The sequence below is a fragment of the Mycteria americana genome, chromosome 7 (genome assembly GCF_035582795.1).
Source record: "Mycteria americana isolate JAX WOST 10 ecotype Jacksonville Zoo and Gardens chromosome 7, USCA_MyAme_1.0, whole genome shotgun sequence".
Classification (NCBI taxonomy): domain Eukaryota; kingdom Metazoa; phylum Chordata; class Aves; order Ciconiiformes; family Ciconiidae; genus Mycteria; species Mycteria americana.
The window spans coordinates 501,328-523,779 of NC_134371.1; the positions used below are offsets into that span (position 1 = coordinate 501,328).

Sequence of the window (22,452 nt, forward strand, 5' to 3'; positions counted from 1 at the left end):
TTAGCAGGGCTGGGGGGATGGGGTTTACTTGGGGTGGGTTTTTTGGTTTGTTTTGGGTTTTTTTCCCCTAATCTCTTTGTGCCAGCTCTGCAAGCACAGCCAGGATCCTCAGAGTATCTCCACACGGAGAACTTCACGTGCAGGATGCCAGAACATGAACACGTAGCTCACAACTTGTCCTAAGGTGAGTCTTCACGTGGACAGTGTGTGGCAGCGGGGTAAGCTGCCCTGCACCCAGCGCACGCTGCGGATGTCTGCGCGAGGAATTTCTCTGCTGTCGGCTCACGCTGTAGCTGACTGCGTGCTGCCTTCTTCAGGCAGGCTGGCTCCAAGACCCGCACGGGCTCCCTGACGTGTCCCTGACCTCTGCCAGGAGTGGAGATGCTGTCAGGCACGCCAGTCCAGTGGCACAAGTGGTTTTCTTTACATTAGGTTTCGTGTAATCTGTGCAGCTCTGGGATTTTATAAACGGTTTTGTTGGCAGTGAAGAAATACTGCGGTGATGGGACCGTGATCGCTGCTCCAGTGCAGTGATGCTTTGAGAAGGCACGCTGTTTTCTATCTGCCCTACTGATACAGTTAGGGGAAAAAAACCAGTGTAGGAGGCACATGAAGAAGCGTGCCTCTGGAGAAGCAGCAGAGGACTTCAAGCTGGGTAGAGGTACAGTAATTGCCCTGAGCTTATCTGAACTGAGTTAATAATGTAATTGATTTGTCAGAGAGGGTGTCCAATGAAAGGGTGTTTGGTGACTGAGCAGGGGGTGCGGTGAGAAGAGCTGGGGCTGTTGCAGAGCAGAGGGGGAGGGAGTCAATGGCTTTGTGCTCCTGTGGTCCCGTGGGTTTGTGGATTAATGTGGTAAATGCAGAGCAAACACAAGGGGTTCGTAGCATTCAAAAGCAGCTGATCTGGTGATTGAGAAAGTGCCATTTTGCAACCGTGCCTTCAGGAGGGGCTTCTTTTCCTGTCTGTACAATGGGAACGACAGTCCCTGTCCAGAAGCCTCGCTGTACTGTGTGTTAGCAGTCACAGAGCTGCTGTCGCTGTCTGAAGTGATTTGTCACAATTCCTTTCTTGGGAATCACAGTATTTCTGTTCGGCAAAGGTACAGCTAACCTCGAAGTAAAGGAGTGAAAACAGTAAGTGTGAGATTGTGTGGTGCGCAGAAAGAGGAGACAGCTCGTCCCAATAAACCATGAGGTGGCATGTTGAGGTGGAGCTGTGAATCCAGTCTGCAGGATGCAAGCTAGGAGCTGCCCGAGCTTTGGAAGCGTATGTGGTAATCAGGCGGTGGTCATGTTTGCTGCTGCCATGGCTGCCAGTATTTTGGAAAAGGGCTTTGGCACAGACGTGCGGATCTGATGACAATGGGTTCATGAATGTAGCTAAAAACCAACCCCCGCCCAGAACACAGCAGATTAAGACTCTCATTTCTCATCTGCAGAGACTCCCGTTTCTTGCAGTGGAGGCTGAGGCTTGCACTTCGGAGCAGTCCCGCAGAGCCTGCTGTGCTCCGGGCCACGCTGATGCAGAGCTTTTCCTGCGTTCTGCGCTGCCTCCCTGCCTCGCCTACCCCAGCTGCGGCGGAATTTTCTGCTGGTGGTTTCTGGGCATTTGCTGCTTGTATTTGCCGCTTTGGAAGTCTCAGGAGAGTAAACACGAAGGTTTCTGATGCTCATGGTGTATGTAGCCTTTTTCTTTTAACTTTCTCCTTCTTCCACAGACTATCCAGTAGTCCTTTAACAGTTCTGTGCAACCTCTAGTTTTACAGAGGTTTTACACTTGTGTTCCCTGCCATTTTCCACATTCTTTCGTGCTCCAATTCTATTTTTTACTTACCAGTTTGTCTTCTAATCATCTCCTCTTCTCCTGTCTGCCTTCTCCACCGTTCTGAGTCCTGGGCTCTGGCATGCCGGTGGACAGCGGCCAGCGGAGCACATGGTGCGTCTAGCAGGGAAGAGCGGATGTTTCTGACCTGAGTCAGCCCTGGGGGGCAGCCACAGCAAATAAAGTTTCCAGGTTTGGTGCATGGTGTATTCTGATACTGAGGCATGGATGCTTCGGGGTAAGCTGTGCACATCGGAGCCTTCTGTTACGGAGGAACGAAATCCTGCCGCGGCCCAGCAGCAGAACTAATGGCTCCCTGGGGTCACGCAGAGCTGGATTTTGGCTTTGGGCAGCAGCCAAAGCTATCCTGTGCAGCTGGACAGAAACTGGGAGCGAGTGGGGCTGTAGGTGCCTGTTGCAGGTGTTTGATTGGGATGGAACAGGCTTGGCCGTTGTAACAGTGCCCTCTGCTCCTGCAGCTGTGCTAGGGAACCCTCTGCTGTCGTTGCCCACCGAAGACTTGCGTGAACGAAGGACCTTTCAGGTTTCAACACACATCTGGTGCTTCCTTCCGGAGGCTGTTGCATGTCCATAGCGCAGATTATTGCAGGCCGGTGCAGGGCGTGCCGGATCAAATGACTTGCTGTCTGGCACGGTTGAGACACAGTTTCAGTGAAACTCCTGTTGATGAGACACTTCAGCTGACATCATACCGCGCCATGGGCTGGCTGATATGCCCGTTGGCAAGGGCTGTGTCAGCACCAGCGTGCTCCCTGAGCCGCTGCCCGGGGCTTGGTGTAACACCAGCTGTGAGTGGGAATTTCTCTCCACCGCCGGTAGGTTGTATCCACTGGGCTTCTTTAAAGAATCGCTGGCGTACATCCCCAGATCCAGCAACATGGGCTATCTTTAACTATGGGAGTATTCTTCCATAACCATCTCCACACCAAATAGTGCTCGGCGTCCTACTTCCCTCACACAGGGATGCTGTGAGGATGCATCTAGTCAGGTATATCAGAGGCATCTACTTCCACAGCATCCAGACACCTCACAGGCATTCGATTATAGTAACGTCTGCCTCATCAAACACCCAGAGGGACAAAATAATTGTAAGGGGATGCTGTTCCTTTTTTAACACTTAATTTCTCTTTTATTACTTGGGTTATAGCCTTTGTTCCAAACGCAGTCCAAACTGCCTTTGAAATGAGAAATGTGACTGCCCCCAGACGCACCACGTTATTTCCTTTCTTTTTCAGATAGTCTAATTCTTTTTCTCCCTTTCTTCTTAAAGCGAGCAGCCTCTGGGGGGTTTTGCAGCACTACTGATGTTTAACATGAAGCAGCTGAGAAACTGATGTATGCAATGATTAAGTCGCTTTCACAAGGTCATGCGGCGAATCCTTGGTGATGCCAAGAATAGCACCCCAAGTCCCTTGGCTCTCTCTAGCCCACCCTAAACACTACAGCCTGCCTTTTCCTGGTGAGCATGTTCTGATTCATAATGCAGCAGTTCTGCTGTAAGGCTGGCTACCTCTCTACGATCTCTCTGCTGCTGCAGAGAAAAGCAGTCAGGCTCAGGCAGCAACAGAGATTCCACATGTCTGTGGCAAAAAGTCTAAACCCCAGAAACAGTATTTAGCAGCTTATCTTATCTACAGATAAGCTCATAAAATGTACTGACTGGTTAAAAATAGGTTTTAAAGTTCTTGGCAAACATCTCGAACTTCATATTCTTTGTTTTTTTGCTGCAGTACAGAAATACCATTTCAATGATTCTGATTCATATTGGCTTTTTCTGGTCTTTCTGGAAAAGTACCAAATTATTGATGGGTGTTTTTTGCTTTTAATTGTGCTCTTGAGCGCTAAACCTATTCCTGCTATTTGCTTGCAGTATGTTTAGGCTATGTTTAGGCAAATGCAAATGTTAAGTGGTTATTCAGTGCCTTTGGCACTCCGAACAGAATGTACCGAACTCCCAGGGCTTGTTACAAAGCCTCAGCCTCCAGCACTAACAAAGCCTGTGCAGTCAATAGCTAAAATAGGAGAACTACCTGGGCTTGACACAGGGAGTTCAGCGCATCTGGGGAGATCATGGATCGTGAACTTGCACCCAGTTTTTGTCCTGTGCATTGGGTAAATGAAATAAGGGGACTCCTGTGCCTGTGTACTGGCAGCCAAGGGTGCTCCCGGGAGGCCGGCCACGCTGTGCGTGCATGCACTGCCTGTAAGGCTGGGGCTGGGTTGGTTTAATGTTGCAGTCTGTGGATCCTTCTGCGGTGTGTAGTTTACCGATGAAGTTCTTGTCTGGCTGTATCCATGCTCAGCTCAATGTGTTCCTGAATCGTAATGGAGGCTTTCCTTCTACGAACACCACAGTTGTTGCAAGTGAAGTGAAACAGCGCGATGCCGCTGCCTGCTGCGTGTCTGTTGGCAGCAGCTCGGGATTTTTACAGTTGTTTGCCTTGTTACTCAACCTATTTTAAGCTCTGATGGAATAAGGATGGCATTTGATCACACTACTGGGCACAACTGTTTGGCTTTTATAACCCGTGTTTTAAACTGGGGGCTTTTTCTGCATATGCTTGTGTCTTCAAATAACTTAAGACTCATGGCTTTAGACTTGCGTGCTCTTTTGCTGGCCTTTGCCGTTGCCTCTTACGAGAGAGCTCCCGACTTTCACTCGGTGGGTGTTGTTTACCCAGGTGAGAACCCCTCAAAGGAAGGAGCAGAGTGATGACTGGGGGGCACGTGCACTGACCAGAGCAGTTCCTAGCCTCCATCCTTGGTCTCGTCCTCATCATGGGAGTTAAAGATGTCTTTGTATCTCTGTCTTTTTATTGGATTTTCTTTATCATCTCTACATGTGTGCCAGTGTCTTCTTGGTTCTGATCTTGGGTTTATTGAGTAGGTGGCACACTATGTAAAGACTTTAATATCTAGTGCTACAGGATAAATCTCTCCCATCGTGGAAATGATCAGCTGCTAATGCTGGTTCCGTGTTCATCTACGTCTAGTACGCTGAACGAGCAGTCTCTGTCTACCACGTAAAATACTCTTAAAGCTGGTGCTCTGTGTTTTACGCATAGGACTGAGACTTCTGAGAACAGCTTGTCTTGCAAGCTTGGTCCCTCAGCTTTTTAGTGGATTAGATGCACTTACGGTTAGCAGTGAAGTTTAGTCTAGTGTCATTTGTTTTAATACTGTGCAGAGCAAGGCAGAAGGCTTGTTTCTTCTTGCAAGTGAATGTAGCCTGGAGATGAATGTTTGCCATCTGGGAGGAAAACCAGGACTGGCAGTAACATGAAGTCAGGAGAAAAGAAAAAGGAAGCGCTCAGTTGAGAGAGGGCCAGAGTGCAGCGAGGAGGAGAGGCAGGTAGGGAGATGTCTGTCGTGGTTGTCTCCTGTCTCCTTACGCAATAATCGAAGAAACTCAAGAAAGTAAATCACCAAAGCTGCTGCTTTACACTGTCTTTGGGTGGTGAGGAAAAGCAGGGGACCTCTTAGCTGCTTTATTCCGTACAAGTGTTTTATCAAGGCCCACGCAGATAACGAATATCCATAAAACTAACACACATTTACTGGAATTTGAAATTAGATTTCTGCCCGTATATTGTCCTGCTTTCGCGTTTTGATGGTCAAGTTTTTATCAAATCTCTGCCTTTTGTGTTTATGTTCCCAAGCTGCACATGCATATACCAGCTTTAGGGTAATTGTGCACCACATTCATACACACAAATATCTGATATTTGTGACACCCTGGGACTGGGGTTGGAGACCTCACTCTAACCTCTAAAACCAGGAGCCCGGTTATGGGACTGCTGGGTTATTGTGCAAGCTGGTGCTTGATGCGTAAAGGAAAATCACATTCTGCATGAAGTAAAATTACATGCTGAAACCTCCATGCTGTATATAATGTAGGTTAGAAAGAAATCTGGAATAGCTGGGACGTTACAGTAAACTACCGTTTGTGCTGTTGGGGCCTAAGGGACAGCTTGTTACTGCAAATGCTGTTTCCCCCTGGAAAACCGTCACTGGCAGTCAGAGGCAAACTGTAGCAATTCGGCCAAACACAGGTACGTAACACCCCAAAAGCCACGTACGCAGTCACTAAAGACAATGCTGTTTGAGCCAGCTTTTAATGAGGAATATAAAGAATTTGATCATTAAAAAAATCTAGCTAATTCATTGTCTAAATTTAGAGTACAGACAAATGAACCAAAAGCTAATGCAAAAAAGCAAGTTCAAGCTGTTTGTGGGAAGGGAAATGGCCTTCACTGCCGCTTCCTTCTTAGTATTGCCAATAGCATCCAGGACTGAGCGTGCATCACGCACCCGGGAAAAAATGGAGTATTTCAGTCCTTAACAAAGACTTTTTAAGCTGGAGCATGAACTGCTTGGGTGTGGGGAAGACAAGCAAGCCACTGACTGTGCTCGCACCGCTGGGGTCCTGCCGGCTCTCACCTGTGGTAACGGGCAGCGTGGCTTGAGGGAGGGACCTCCAGAGGAGATCTGCACGTGTGGCTCGTGGTGCTGGCAACATGCTCTCTGTCTCAGAGCTTTCTGTCCCCTCCTCCTCTTCCCCTGGAAGGCCTGGGACGGCGAGGAGCTGACACCAGGGCCTGTCAGGCTGCTGCAGACCTCTCGAAGCTGGGCGCAGGCTTCGGAGAGCTTGGCCGGCTTGGCTCGCTGTGTTTTTGCTCAGCAGAGGGTCCTGGACCGCTCTGTGTGTTTCTCAGCACCCTCATGGGCTTCGGGAAGTCGTTCCTTTGCCTTGGGCATGGGCTACCTCGGCATGCGTTAGCCCGGTAGCGCGGGGGCCACGTGCTGTCCCCTGGTGAGAGGGTGCCTGCGTGGACAGGTCCGAGTGTGTCCCAGGCCACCTGCGCTCAAGCGCCCGGCCTCGGGGCCGGCGGCTTGTACGTCTGGAGCCTCTCCACCCTCCCCTCCGGCTGCTCGGGGTGCACGCAGGCATCTCCAGAAGCCCGCAGTGAGCCAAGAGGCGGTTTTGCCCCCGCGCCACGCTGGGATCTGCTGCGGAGCCACGGTGAGCTGCGGGCTGCGGCTGGGCGAGGTGGCCTGAGCACAGCAGGGCCCCGCATCACCACAGCCTTCCCTTCGCCTGCGGTGCCACCGGGCACGCCGTGGGGACGAGCACCGCAGGGATGGTGCGGGAGGTGAGCCCCTCCTCCTGTTCATCCAGGCTGCCCTGCTTTCTCCCAGGCCTGTCTTGGGCCACGACATGGGACCCCTCGGGGAGCTGAGGCTGGTGCGATGGCCCCGCCGCCGCAGCAGGCCCCTCGATCACGTTCCCTCCTCATAACCGAGCCCCTGGAAGGGGTGCCTGGGAGCATGCCCCGGGCCTGCTCTCATGCTGCTGGGGGACTGGGCTCAGTCGGGCATGATGGGGGGGAGCCGCCTCACCAAGGGTCCCCGTCTCAGTGGCCGTGCACCGGCACCAGGGCAAAGGGCTGCAGGTAAGCCCGGCCACGGCCCCGCTCCGGTCCCCCAGTCCTGGGATGGAGCGGGCGGAAGGCTCTCTGCAGCCCCTCCATGCAGGGCCGGGGCCGGGCCCAGCTGCACGGCCGCTGCACAGGCCTGGCCTCTGGGCCCAGCGCGCGGCATTTGGGGGTCTGCTGTAACGCGGGGTCGGAGACTGATGGATTTATCTTCTTTTTTCCCGAGGGAGTTTAGAAAGGTGAGGAGAGCGGTGCTGCTGTTGTGCGTGCTCCGCAGCTCGTTGGAGGCAGCAGGCGGGGGATTTCGGGCGGCACTGGGGAAGTCAACCTTGCATCCCTCTCGGGGTCTCTGGTCAAGGGTGCTCAGGGCAGGCCGAAGTGCAACGTGGGCAGGCTGCCTCAGAGCAAAAAGTGGAGGGACTCTGCAGCTCAGAACCATTTAAGACAAGGCTAACGTCATATCCCATCCTGGTTTTATTAAATCAGATTTCTTTTTTTTCCCCCGATGGATCTTATTCTTACACATACTTCATTGGTATTTCCTTTCTGTTGTTTTCAGGATTATGAACCTTTCTGCAGCAAGATTTGATAGAGACAGATTCCAGCTTAGATCAAAGTCCCTAGGATTCACTTGTGATTTCCAGTAAGGCTTCTTTAAGGTATTCCTGATTAACATTACAAAGTCATAAACTTTTATTTTGGGTGTCTGAAATGCCACAGGAATGTTCTATGAGACTACCTTTCAAAAAGATGTTACACTGTAGTGCCCTTTGCTTGTAATTTCCAAAATGACCTGTGTCCTGTAAAAACCAATTTTTCACAAAGCTTTCCAGTACTTCCCAGGAGTGTCCCTGATCCAAGCTCTGGTTTGGTGTGAATGCACGAGAAGCTGAAAGAGAAACTGATTGCTTTCTGCATCTCACCTCCATTTTTCCTCTTGTGCTCAGGGCCATAAAGCAGAAAAGTAATTGAAAAATGGTAGCTTAAGACGGTGCTGTATATGTACTTGTGAGCGCTGGTTGCCCTTCCTCCTTCTTGCCTCTTCACTCTGCTGTTAATGGATTTGGGTAGAAAACGGAAGATTTTGGTTTCCCTGAGGCAGGCTGGCTGACGGCTCCTCGTGGTGCTGTCGCTGGCAGCCTCTGCTGGCCCATGAGCTTCTGGCCCCCGGACAGACTGCCTGTCCTGCAGCCACTGCAGCAGCTGACGGCTGGGTGACCAGCTTGCTTTACTTAGAAGGTTGGTACATCCAGAGGCTGTAACACGATAAACGGTGAGCAGCTGAACGCTTTGGAGCATACAAAGAACAACACGGAGAGGCTGGGGTTTATTGCATTTTGAGCTCTTTCCATAGAAAGCAAAAGGAATACTGTGGTTTTCCTTATTTGTGTCTTCCTGATGCGGAGTATTGCGAGTTGCAAAGAATGATGGAAGCAAACATTTGTGCTGGTAACAGGGGTTGAAATGTCTCCTGTCATGGAAAAGATGAACAAGCCAATTCCACATCACCTTTCTTTTCTGAGACTTGTGAGTACTGTCAGTGTTGCTGCTATTTTAATTTATGAGCCGCTGCCCTGTGTGGTATCAACACCATTGCTATGCATGGTCAAGTGTCACCTTCCCAGGAGTGGCATGAAGGGACTAAGAGGGCATGAGCCCTCTGCCTGTCTCCTGCTCTTCACATTTTGCTGTATCGCACACTGTTCAAGCCAAAGCAGGGGCAGGAGAGCACAGAGGCCAAAGGTGGCAGCAGAAGAGGAGGGCATAAAGGGACCAAAGGGAGGGGAAATGCGGGAGCAATAGGTAGAGAAGGCCAGGGCACTATCCTTGGTGCCCAAAATCTTTCTGTGGCCATGGTCGGCACCCTGTGCTGAGAAAAGAGCAGGCCTTCAGAAGTATTCCCTGTTGTTCCTGGCTGGTGACAAGCCTGGCCACAGTAGCCTGTACGTCAAGCAAGGAGAAAGAGCCATCCCTTCCTCTTCACGGGTGGAGGAACCTGGCCAGCCCTGAAGAAATCCATCCCAGGTGTGTCCCCTGGAGTCAGCACTGCAGGAGTGAAACCTCCTGCTCTGGCAAGCTCGAAGGGATGTTAGCAAAAGGCCAGCAATAAACTCACCTGATACAGCTCTGAGCTTTTTGAAGCTCTTGTTCCCAATCGGACATGATATAAAAGCCTTATTCTGCTGATAGATGATGCAGTAGCGATAGGTGAAGTCTCTGTAAGGATGAAATTGTCAGCTAAATTCTGCTTGTGGAGGCCTTACTCATGTGGAAGACGGTAGCTATGTTTGCTGGAAGCAGCTAGAAGACACAGAACTGTCAGGCAGTCTCTTGGCTTCTGATCTGAACAGCTCTGACCAGGAAGCACTGAAACATTTAATAGAAGAACTTGCAGGTTATTTTTGAAGTTATTTCTTCTTGCTAGAACTGCAGGCAAAGAGGACCAGATTTTTCTGGTTATCCACCTCCAGTGAAGAGCCCTGGGTGCATTTGCCATCGTTATGGGCAATCAGTATCAGGCTTGACTGAAAAGCAGCTTGTGTGTGTGCACCAGGTGTTTTATGCACAAACTCAGAGAACAAGATGCTGATAGCTCCTAAGGCTGTTGTTTTCACAGGTGTTCTGAAAGGGACAGTTGGACAGAAATCCCCTTTCGTGAATCTGAGACACTTGGGCCTTTTTTCTGTCAAAGAGGGAAGATGGCCTAATTATCCCTTCTGTAGTCATCACCCAAACAGATGGTGCATCATCTTGAGCCAGCAAATACCCCTTGCAGTGGATGTCAGTGAGTACAGAACCAGACAGCCAAGAGACTTGTTGGAGAGTGTCCTTTCCTTTTGCTTCTTGGGAGCAGAAGCTTCTCCCTGCCACCCTCAGCCACCAGCAGCTGCTCTTCCTTAGACTGATGGGTCCTTGACATCAGCAGAGTTGCTCTGTCTCCACTCGCTTTGCCCCTTATTATCCAGCTTGCTCAGTAGTGATGCAGCCAAAAGCTTTCTACAGCTTCGTACCTTTGAAAGTCTGCTGAAGTACATGGGCCAGATACTTCAGGAAGAGAAGCAGTGATTCAGTGCTGAGGCTGGCGGAGCCTCCCTGTACTTTATATTAGAGCTTGTTCCTCTGTGTGTGCATGCACTCATGCATATCTCCTCTTCAGCACTTTATCTCCCTCTTCTCTTTAGCTTTATCTCACTTCTGCTCTTTAGTGCCCATTATCTCTTGTCAGCTATCTGCATTACAGAGTGTAGGACACTATTTAGGAGTAGTGCTGTGAATCAACCTTGTCTGTCATCTCCAAGAGAGCTACGCATGTGTGGGTGATGCATGTTTCACATGAGCGTGCTTCTCCTCCTAGGGCAGTATAATAAATATATGATCTTGCTGCTGGCTACTGTAGCACATCACATACTTTGGTTTTCCCATCTCTGCTTGGGTTGCCGTTTGTAGACAACTGAAGGTAAGTAGCCTGGATGCTGTCTGTCTGCAGTTCCGCCGTCCTGATTTGCTTTCCTCTATCACTCATTAACGGGTGAATACCTTATGCAGGCACTATTGATTAGCTTCATAGCCACCTGTCTGTAAATCATTTTCCATCTCTGGTTGTGAGTAGTATCTGCATGCTTTGTTCATCTTCCATGTAATGACCTTGGTCCTCCTCCCGTTTCTCAGCAGCGTGGCTCCACTGTGCACAAGGAAATTACGCAGGGGTCAGGCTGGAGTGAGCAAGGAAGACTCTGTCCCCAGGTGGTTTTATGCTCTTCATAGATACCTGAAGTAACCAGAGAAAGTGGCTGGTGTCCAGAATATGCAAATGCCAGTGTGTGACAAATGAACCAGCTGTCTGTTTTTTGGTGAATTAAGTAAAGCAGTTGTACTCAACCAGGCAGCGTGCTGTTGAAGGGCCCTCCTGTGTTCCTGTGGCTACAGGAAACTCGCCCGCTAAAATGGGAGCCTGGTGGGCAGAGCCCAATCTGGTTTTTGTCCCCAGTGCCACATTATTGCTTATGGACTGCTGCCCTCGGCCTGTGGTTGCAAAAGATGAATAGTTGGCAGGAAGGTAGCAAGTATGTGCTACTTAAACATACATCGCCTAGTGGCTGTCTTCCCAGTGCCCAGATGTATGGCTTGCTCTAGGACGCTGGGACCTCCCTCTCTGCTGCGGTAGACACTTCTATTATTAGCTCAGTGGCAGCTTTCTGTATGCCAACACTCGTGACTGCAGGACTGTTTAATTTTCACTTCTCTGAAGTATTTAATTTGTCAGCTGTTGGCTTCTAGTCATTAAAGACCAAACGTCAAAGGCCTTACCTAGATTTTTGCTCTGTTAGGGCTGAAGCACGGATCCTGTCTGAACAGACCATTATATCTAGGCAGAATCAGAGCCAGGATAAGGTCTTAAATCCAGAAAGCCAGTCACTACTAGGCTAATCAGTAGAAAACCCCCGTCTGCAGAGATGGGTGTCTAGTCTCCCTTCTTCTGTTAACTTGTATTCAGAGAAATGAAAAATCAGTTCTGCTGAAAGTACTGCCCGCTTGCCTTTCAGCGCCTGCTGTGAAGGTGCGGTGCGCAGTTGCCGGTGCCTGTCTGCAGGTGCTGGCACTTCTCTGGTGGCTGAGGATAGCTGCTGCTGTGAGGTAATCACCCAGCAATTCACTGCTGGGGGCCTCTCTTTAATTATTGAATGCCAGAATAGATGTATATTGAATTACTTTGCTGGCAAATATCATCTCCAGCATCTCGTGTAACTCTACAATATTCTCAGTTTTCCTACTTGCATAAAATGAAGTCTTCTTCAAAAAATCTAAAAAAAGTCAAAATATGTTTTTATATATCGCTCGTATAGCAGTACGTGTTTCCAGAGAATAACAAGTTGTACACTGGCTTTGAAGATAGCCTTCCCTGGCCGTCAGTAGCTTGTGATTACTCTTGTTTAAAGTCAAGCCTGCACTTGGATGTGCAGCAGAATGAAGCAGGATGTGCATGATGCGTTATCCAACCAACCAACCAACCAAATAAAAAAACCCCCAACCCCCAAAAAAAACAAAAAAGAGAGAGAGCAGCCTAATTTTGCTCTCACTTCTCTGAAGTATTTAATTTGTCAGCTGTTGTTGCAGAAGATCTGGCTGACGTCTTGAGGAAACTGCAACCTGTAGCGCTGGTCCTGTGGTGCACGGCAGTAGGAAGGCCTTTGTGTCCCTGCAGGGCCTTTCTGGAGTCACTTGCAGTAGCACATGAAGATGGGGGGAAGAGAGACAATCAACATACGCATTTGTAATTTTTCCCAGCTTGCAGAGATGCAAGTAAATGCCAGTGTTCCCCCTCGTCCTTCCTCCTCTGTCCTGCTGTTACATACAGATTGCAGGCGTTACATCTGCAAGCAGCGGTTGAGAAATTGGCCACAGATCCCTTGACCTATAGTTCCTTTAAAATCCTCTGGCTAACGTAGTCTTCATTGCTCACAGGCATGATACAATTTTTATATATGTTCTCTCTAAATGTGACAAGCCAAATTTGTCATTCCTTATTTTGCAAGAGAAATAAAACATGCCTTCTCATTTCCCAAACTGTGCTGAATTCCATGGAATCCTGGTAGCAATTTACAAAAGAAAGGAAGAATATTACACAATGCTGAACAGGAAAGAAAGGTGATACTGTGGTTAATTGAGCATTTTTGTCATTTACAAGTTTCAGAGAATTTCACACTGCCGAATGATGTCAAGCAGGCAGCCGTGGAGCCCGAGATCCCTCCTTTGTAACCGCCACGGATATGGCACATGCGGCAGCCCTAGCAGGTGCTGACAGAATAATTACAGTGCTCAAATTCGTAATACTGCAGGCATTAATGGACTCCTGAAGCTGGTGAAAGGAGAGCTCCATCTACTGTTGTACAAAGAGAAGGCAAAAATACCCAGAAGGGCCTTCCCCACACATGCTCTGAAAAGCTACTGGATACCATGTACTGCTCTTTTTTTTTCTTTCCTCTTTTTTTCTTTTTTTTTCCTTTCTTTTCTTCTCGCTGTGGCTTTTGGAGCCCTCCACTTCAAATCCAGTTCCCTGCCTCGGAGGCTGTGCAGGTGCATAGCTGGGGACGGCCCCTGCTTAGCCGTCGCTAAATAGGCAAGGCAGACAAAGGATTTGAGAACTGCAGCGTGGAAACTAAGTGACTTTTACATGCACATATAGAATGAGGAGCAGAACCTGAAACTGACCCCGATTTCTTGTCCGTTTCCCTGACAGGAGGGGGTTCATTCTCCAAAACATGTTGAAAGCCGAGATTTCTCGGAGGGCTGCAGGCAATGCTTGCTTTAGAGCTGCCGAAGCAGGGAAAAGGTCTAGGTAGTGCACAGTTTTTTTCCTTGATTTGCCACTGCCCTGTTTCTGAACTTACCGTATCTTACATAGCTAGAGAAGTATTTCTCGTGTAAGTATACATAGGCATTTATATGAGAATTGAGCCCTGCGCAAAACGTAGATCCCTCTTCCGCCAAGCTCGGGGATGCACCAAGGGGTGTGAGCCCTGAACCAAAGTCTGGATGCGAATTCTGCAAGTAAATTCTGTCCTCAATACTTTCAGCTAAAATCCTACTCTCTGCCCTTTGGATTATGCTTTTCGTAGTGGTAGTGCATGTTCAAAACTGAGTATTTTCCACTGACCTTTATCTTTGCAACAGGCTGAATTAAAACCGGCTGTTCAAGTGCCAGTTGTGCTGACCTGAGATATATGTTACATATATAGCTGTTACTGGCCAATTTGAATAGCTCCTAAAGGACAATGTGTACGATTTAGTTCTAGAAAAAGCAAAGATTTTGGGATTTAGAATACTTGAAAAAAGTGCTAATTTTTCTCTGCAAGTGATTTGCTGGTAGTGAAAATACATTGTTATTCTGTGCTTGCAGGGAACATCAGAAGTGTCTGGATTCTTAGATTTCCACAAAAAGCTTAACTGATAGTTGTTCTGCACTGATGTCAGGAAGAGTTTGTGCTTATGTTACTTGACTGTGAGAGCTCATCTCAAGTTGTGTGAACAGATGTTTCAGATTTGAGTTCAGCCTGGCAGAAAAGAGAGAACAGTCTACTCCTCAGCATTTTCCATCTTTCATAGTATTACCACAGCCTCACATCTCCTAGATATGCTCTCAGATACCACATCTTCTGCAGATATTTGCAGTCCCTTTTCTGTGTGGAAAAAAAAATAATCAGCAGTGATTTTTTTTTTTAACTAGCTTTTTCTTTACCATGAAACTGAAATGGAAACTCCTCAAAAGGAAAAGGAGAAATTCACTTTTATCCAGCCTAGTACTCCTCATGTGGCACTGTACTGAGTGAAATGTGTGGGTAGAGGGTGTTGAGCGTCCCAAGAGTCACAGAGGCCAGGACCTGAATGTTTTATTAATGCTGGCCTTTGCTATACATACCGAGGTTTTTGCATCTAGGTATGTGTCTGACTGCTTTGGAGTGAGACTTGCCGCGGATACAGGGCGCATCAAGGACACCACAAGCGCCGGCACAGTCGGGCTTTAGGTCAGAGAGGCACAGACGCTGCTCGTACCAGGCTCTTCTGCCTCTGGGCTGGAAATACAGCTGTGGCCCCTTCCTTCTCTCTGTGCTGCGGTTAGGTGCGAGCAGAGGTCCCGTAGCCTTGCTTGGCCTGCCCCTAATAACCCGCCTGCCTGCTGGCTTGTTCACAGCCAGCGTGCTGCAGCGTGCGGCGGGTGCCTTTGTCAGGGAGACGGACCCTGCTCGTCCTTGGAGCTTGAGCAGGAAAATATAACTTTGCAAGTTTTCCTAACTCTGACAAATGTGTTACTAGCATTGGATTTTCCTTTGTGAAATGGCGCATAGCTCTCTGAGCACATTACATACAGTCGTTATACTAATTAACTCTATACTTGCTTATCAATAATCTGTAATTTCAGAGCTTCACACCTGTCTGCTCAAATGCCTTTTACTTGTCAGTGTTTTAATGTATGGAGCTGCAACTATCTCTGTGAAACTGTAACAGACAATTAAACAGCCCAGTAACCCACTCTCAGAAGACATCGTCTGCTTTCCACACCCTGGTGCGTTTTACACAGCCAAGCAGCCCTTACGTAGCAACTCGTACGTCTGCAGCAAGAGGAACAACAAAAGAAACGTAAAATACTTCTCGTGACACAGCTGTCAACAATTAAACTGTGTGAGGCTTTGCTAGTAGAGGTTATGAAGAAGCCCAGGGAAATCTGAAACAGCTTTCAAAAGAAAGCACTGAAAATATGCGCCAGAAACTGAGGAATAGATTGCAGATGGCAAATATATGTCTCCGCAGACTGTCAGGGAACAATTTGGTTTGACAAATGGCTGTGATCTACCATGGAGCTGTGCAGAAGATGAACCGTTGGGCTGCAGAGTGGCAGTCTACAAAAATAATTAAGCAAGATTAAGCATGCCTGATACTGATTTTTATGAGAGAATTCACCCGTATATTCAATGGCCAGATCCCACACACTGCTGGGAGATGGAGGACCCTGCACTCCTGCAAACAATGCTGTTTAATTTTTTTATACCATGCCTGTCATCTGTAAACCCTCAGGACCTGTTTTAAGAAGAAGATACGGTGGTGGTCACCCGTGAGCTGGGGCAGGGCAGTGAGATGGTCTGTTAGAGGCTGGAGAGCGATGAGTGGTGGTACTGGGAAGACACTCAAAGCCTCCCAGCCCTCAGCGTTGTCCGTGCAGGGCTGGAGGAGATCAAGTCTGTCGTAAGCAGTGAATGAAGAGCTAAATGTTAGGGGAGTGCTCACAGCAGCTCTGGCCCCAGCACCCTGGCGAACCCTGCAGGGTGGCAGCACCTCTTTCCTGGGGACTGCAGAAGCCTGGACAGAAATAAACTCCCATTGTTTTGGGTTTTGCCAGTGACCCCTGCAGCTGAGCTGTTGACTAAACATGGCCACGAACGGCATCTTGGCAGTTGTGAAAACTTTGGGACTGGAGGAAGCGGAGCCGAACGGCTGTACGTGTTCCCTGAGGCTGCTGCAGCCAGTGCGGCAGAGCTGTCCCCATCCTCAGAACAGCCTTGCCTTGGATGGGAGCACTGTCAGCAGCAAAGGAGCGCAGAAGGCGTTGATTCATCGTAGGCCTTCCTTTACATTACAGCGGGGCCAGGCCATAGGCAAGTCCTGGCAGTTTGCTTCTGCTGCAGCAGTGTTTGTAGCTTAGTCCCTGAGCTTCCCAGGGCTTTCAGCGCTGTGCAGCGTGGAGAGTAGCTCACCCTTTCCTTGGTCGCCCTTTCTCTCACAAAGCATCTGCTGGATTCTCCCAAACTAATAATTTACTCAACTCTCTAACACTGCAGACTAAATTTTGCCTGTGGTAATGCAGCCCATTAACAACAAAGGGTTTGAGTAAGGCTGGAAGTTTCCCAGGTCCCGAGACAAGACTCTGGACTTGGCCACGTTGCTGTGCTCGGGGAGAGCATGAGGGTGGCGGGAGGTGGGGATCTGCAGGGCTGCGGCAAGTAGGTCTGAAGTTGTGTCTAAAATAGCTGAACTGTGACGTTTTCTCTTGACAGAAGTGGTAAGGGAGGCCACAGACGCTCCCTTTCTGTGATTCAGAAACTTGCAAGTCTTCTTTGATTCACACCTTATAAGTAAAATTAGCCTGTGTCGCACTGTTGCCAAACCTTTTTCAAAGCAAAGATATTTGTACAAAGGAGTTCAGCAACAGAAATGGAATTCACTCGTGGATCAGATTACTGTTATTTCTGGCTGGAAGTAGCACCAGGAATACTTGCAGGGATTTCCACTTTGCCTTTGGAAAGATGTTGTGCATATTGTTGATAGAAAAGTAGCTATTTGGGAGGATAATTCATATACATTAAGAGTCAGGAAGGGAGATGAGCCCCACGAGGCTGTCACAGCCATGAATACCAGTGTTTAGCTTTGCATTATAACGTTCAGTCACTTCTGGAACGGGGATCTTCAGCTGTTGTTGTTGAGAATGTTGTGACGTGAGCTGCAATTGCTGCTGCTCAGGAGACGACGTTTCCAGCCCAAAGTCTAAGCTTTCATTCAAAGCGCAGTTCTTTACGCTGATTATGCCTTGGTGTCCTAGAGAGTTGTGTCACACATCTTCCCGCATGTGGGGACTCTGCAGATGATACTTAATGAAGGGAAATATTTTGATGATGTTTAAAGCAGCGATCGTTTGTGACACTGACAAATGTGATGGTACCTTAAAACATGAACTTACCCATCAGTTGGGAGCATCAGTCAAAAAAAGTCTGGCGTTTAGAATACATGCTGATCAGTGGTCTGTATTTTGCAGCCAGCTTTAAGTAAAGCCTCAGTCCATTTGACGATGCTCTTCTCAGGGACGGAGGCGTCGGCTGAAGAGCTGGGCGCAGAGGCTGACCGGCCCGCGCAGCCTGCGGAGGGGCAGCGGGGCACCGGGAGAGGTCCAGGCCCCTGCACCAGTCTGCCTGCCGGCAGCGGCAGCGAAACGGCGTGTTCCCCGCCAGAGGCCGGGACGGCGCAGACGTCTCCAACAGCATTAGCTACCTGAGGTAGCCAAGGACAGCCGTAAACTGTACGCGTTTAATACAGACACCTGATTGCTCCTAATACACACGGATGATTTTTAGAATAAAGTCAGAGTCCTCTGATCGTAGCCCTAAATGCTGATTAAAAAGGTGGAACGAACAGATGTCTGTAGTATAATATGGAGGGACATTCCTATTCCTGGCAAACTGAGAATTTTAAAGCAAAAGAATATAAAAAGGTTTTACTTAAAAAAAAAAGTTAGGACTGTTACATTGGAAATAGGGCTGGTTATATTACTTTACCCCAAAATAATATGCGGGATATCTGTGAATGTCAAGTGAAGTCTTACTAAGCAACGACATGTTTTTGTGGCCGTCTTGGCTAGGTTTCTTCATTCTGCTGGATGGCCTGTGCACAAAGAAGTGTATCTCCAAGGAGTGAATTTTTTGGCTCTTTGGAAACGCATGTGAAAGGGGACAGCAACATATGGACTTGGCATACCCCAGGGGATGACTGTGGGAGCCTGGGAACATTTCGTGCCTGCAGCAAGTGTAGGAAGAAGGGAGGAGGAGAGACGACCGACCAGCTGCAGTGAGCTCGTGGTGATTGCACTGAGATACAGGGCTGCTCATAGTATCGAGCAGGAGCAGCACCAGAGGGACCCAGCCATGCCCAGGTCTTCATCACAGTTGAGGTGAAGAACAGGTCTCGTACCATGCCCCTTCCTTCCACATGGGTCACAGCGGAATTGGGACATTCTTGCGAAGAGCCATGGGCAACATCTGGACCAGAGGGTGCAAATAGAATTGCTGGCCAGACCAAAAGCGAGCCAGATGCTGAGGAAAGAACGGAAGAGCTTCCAAACCAGTTTGGAAGCTCAATGCTGGTCAGCGACCAGAGGCTTCAGGTGTGAGCAGAGGCGGGAGCACCCCATGGCTTTTCCAAATGTACCACCATGAGAAGATGTATTTATGGATCAGAAACTCCAAATGTTGTACAGAACAAAGAACTAAAAATAAACTGTAGCAATCTCACACAAATTGCAGGTGAGCACGCCACAGGCAGGAGGGCATACACAGAGTACGTGCATGGAAAGCCTGCAAGAGTCTTCATGCTGCCATATACTTCACAGCAGGTCTTCAACACATTTTCTCTGAGATAGAAGCAGAGCAATTGCTTGCTTCTTCAGTGCTATGACTTTGCAGCTGTTATGGCAATATGTTAGGTCTCTCATTCTGGGTCTTAAAGAACAAGCCCCTCGACTTGTAAATAACATGTCCAATTAAATAGGGTGCATTTTCCTCTGCCTAAAATGTGTGACGCACCCTAGTGAGGTCAATGGAAAGGCTCACGTTCCTTTCAATAGATTTTGTTGCACACCTTAAAAGATCTTCTGATTTATTTACAAGACATGCTCATAGAGGCTGGGCCTATTTCCCACTCTGACGCCCTGCTCTGGTGTTTAGCAGGAGATGCTTTCACTTCCTAACCTGTTAATATTAGCATCTCTCTATTTTGCCAGGAGCAGCAGCAGCACAAGCCTGACATCACTTCCAGACTTACCTGCACGTAGGACCAAGTGCCACCACGCAGTTGCATCGCACAGTCAGGTCCCTGCTGCTCTCTTTCCCTGCAGCTGTGGACACCACACGAGAAGGCGGTGGCAACAGAACAGGAAACTTGCCTAGATCTAGGCATGACCCACTTCTTGGGAAGGAAGTAGTCCTGACAATACTAATGTAAATCTATTCTGATTGTCTTTCAGACTATATATTAATTAACTCTTTGTTGTCACATGAAGAATTAATTGCATGAAATTATCCAAGAACTACAGAAATCTGAAATTTTTCTTCAATTTTCACTCAACTCCAGTGGGTCGGAACTGCATCCCAGAAATATTAGTGCAAAAAAAGAAAGTCGCTTCTAGAGCTAGCATATGAACCAAGTTGCTGCTTGCGGAAGAATGTGCAGCGCTGAGCTAGCTGTCCCGCGGAGCAGAGGACCTGGCGTGGGAATCCCACCTCAGCCTTGGCAGCAGGGCCGCTGATGGGGCTCTTCCAGCACACACCTAATGTGTGTGCTCACGGGTGTGCATCCTGCAACCTAGTCCTTCTCTCCGATTCTCGAATTCTCATTTTTGAATGGCCCAAGTAAATGAACAGATAGCTTTTTCCATCTCAAATGATGAGGCAAACTCAGCACTAATACGTCCCTCTTAACTCCAGTGCACTGGAGATTCAGCGTGTCACTGACAGCCTGAGTGCTCTCCTTCTCTTTCTGTCTTATCGCTCCTCATCTTCTGTCATTATCCTGCACGTGTTTTCATTTGTCTGTTTCTAATGTACTGTGTCTTGTTTGTATTCATGCACTGGTGATGGTTAATGATGGTTCCCATGCCCTGGCATTGGATATACCATCCCATTTTTGTAAAACGATGCTGATCTGCAGACACACAGTCTCTTTCCAGGCCCGTTCCTGCCACAGGAACTGCTGGGAATGGCAAGAGCCCTGGCAAAGGTGTCAGACGGGCTCCCCGTGTGCGAGGTGTGCCAGGCTACCAGGCTTTTCCTCACGGAGCAGGGAGAAGCATGAATGGGATCTGATTTTATGATTATTTCAGTCAGGAAAAATCAGGGATATGAATTGCTGAACCGTCATCAATTTCAGTGACTGCAGAGCTCAATTAAGCCTCTAATTTTAGTTTCATGCTAATGCTATTGTCAGCTCTGTCTGCGAAGCAGGTGATGCAGTTTTAGACATGGCTGTGCAGCTGCTTTGAGCGGATTGTCTAGTTCCTCTAACCTGACGCCCAGCAGGAGTATCAGGACAGCATTTGGAAATGCTTTAAAAGGCCCTGACTTTTTTTACACTTTTTTTTACCGCCATCCTGCTGCTGCCCCACTGCCACCCTGCCATTGCCCCGCTGCTGCCCCACCATGACCCACACAGGCACCAGCCCTGGTCAGGCACGATTTCACCTCGGCTGACCCCCCATTTGGCAAAAGATAAAGGCAAAAGTTTGGTTAACGCAGTTACATTAGAGCTCACTAACTCACAAATCTGAAACATGGAGGCTGCTGATTTCAGGATGCCGTAGACATGCGCTGCTGTGGCCCTGAACCTGTGAGCAGTGAGGAGGGACAAGAAGTGTCCCTCGGGCAGCAGCTGCTTGCAGGTCTCCGCTGTGTGTCCCCTGGGACCCACCGGGATGGAGAGTGTCAGAGCGAAGGACGGCAGCAGGTTCAGCTCTGTCCCGCTCCTGCTGCTGGCATGGTCCCAGCGCAGCTCGGTCCTCTTCTGGGTGTAACGTGCTTTGCTCCATGCAGCCCTGCTCCGGATTGCGGCACGGCCACAGCAGCGCACGAGCCCAGCCTGCAAGGAACTGTCGGCACTGCCGAGGGTGGGAATTTCAACTGTACCTGGGCTTCGTGGCGTCGCATCTGCTTGCAGGTGTTTCCGCATGGCTGTAGTCTCCCCTGCGTTATCCCTCATGGATCTTAAACTAGCATAAAAGTGGTGCCTGGCAGGGTGACCTGGGCCCTCTAGAAAACACCTGGAGGCGGCTGGGTTTTAGAGCGCAGTGGGGAGGTTTATTCTTTTCTGGAAGATACTGAACATGTAGATGGGAGCGCGTGGGAGGCAAGTGCCCAGCATCCCTGCCAGGAGCGCTCAGCACCTCCATCCCTCGGAGCCATGGGATGGGAAAAACTTCCATAAAACATAGAGGTTTATTTAAACATAGTACATAATGTTAATGAGCTGGACCCACAGCATAGGTTTTCTAACTTCAAAGAGTGGTTGCTGATGTAGAGCAGCTGAGCTTTATTTGCAGAGAATTGTTATTCTCCAGTGAATTTGCAGGTAGCAGTGAATTTGCACAGCATCACGTTAACTGTTAACGCTGGTTTTGGCTTCCCCATTATACTCTCAGCCATCCTGGAGGATGCATGCACAGGCCAGAAGATGATAGGAATGCCATAACAGGTTTTGCACCAAGAAAACAAAATTTCTGAAGCTTCAAAAATCTCCACTGGCTCCTGCTGTTTCTGAGATATGTCCAAGATGGTGGTCACAGATGAGTCCTTACAGCTCCTTTTGAAGGTTTGAACGCTTTGTTTTCCAGGAGAAAAGCCTATCTGAGCATTATTTGTGCTGGACTGAGCTTCAAAGAAAATGGCTGCTAGGAACTGACAGCAGACTATGTATGACAGCTAGTGGTATGTAGCACAGCCCTGTCAAGGAACGGATAATCCCCCATCCTTAAATATACTTTCTATCACTGTTGGCAGTGTACAGACTTCTAGGGATTTTACCAGTTATCCCAGACAATAACACTTCAAAAGCACCACCAAGGAATCATCTCTGCAAATCTCTTTCTATTTCAAAACTTCTTAACTAAATAATGTGAGTGAGCAAATATGTTGCAGCCTGTTGGGGCTTAAAGTAGAAGAGTGTTCAAAAGTAAAAGGAAAATATTTGAAAGTATTTTTTTACTGTCACACAGACCTGGAAATTGTATCAACTGAGGGGATATACCAATTGTTCTTGCAGCTTAATTTTCCCCGGTTAATTTATTTTTCATGTTTATCAGAGTTCTAAGGTACCAAACCAAAACCCTTCCTAACGTTTCTCTACACTTGAACTGTTTAGTTG

General features: G+C 48.5%; 1 protein-coding gene across 21 annotated transcripts in view; it reads left to right on the plus strand.

Moving 5' to 3' along the window:
* Nucleotides 1–22,452, plus strand: part of LOC142412069 (uncharacterized) — a 69,403-nt gene that overhangs the window by 32,126 nt on the left and 14,825 nt on the right. For 19 of the 21 annotated variants that reach the window (XM_075506677.1, XM_075506676.1, XM_075506683.1 and 16 more), the window contains one exon: nucleotides 7,841–7,924. The exons of the other annotated variants lie outside the window; for them this stretch is intronic. In XM_075506677.1, the coding sequence (XP_075362792.1) occupies nucleotides 7,841–7,924 (84 nt within the window). The remainder of the gene's footprint in view (nucleotides 1–7,840; nucleotides 7,925–22,452) is intronic. 21 annotated transcript variants of the gene reach the window in all.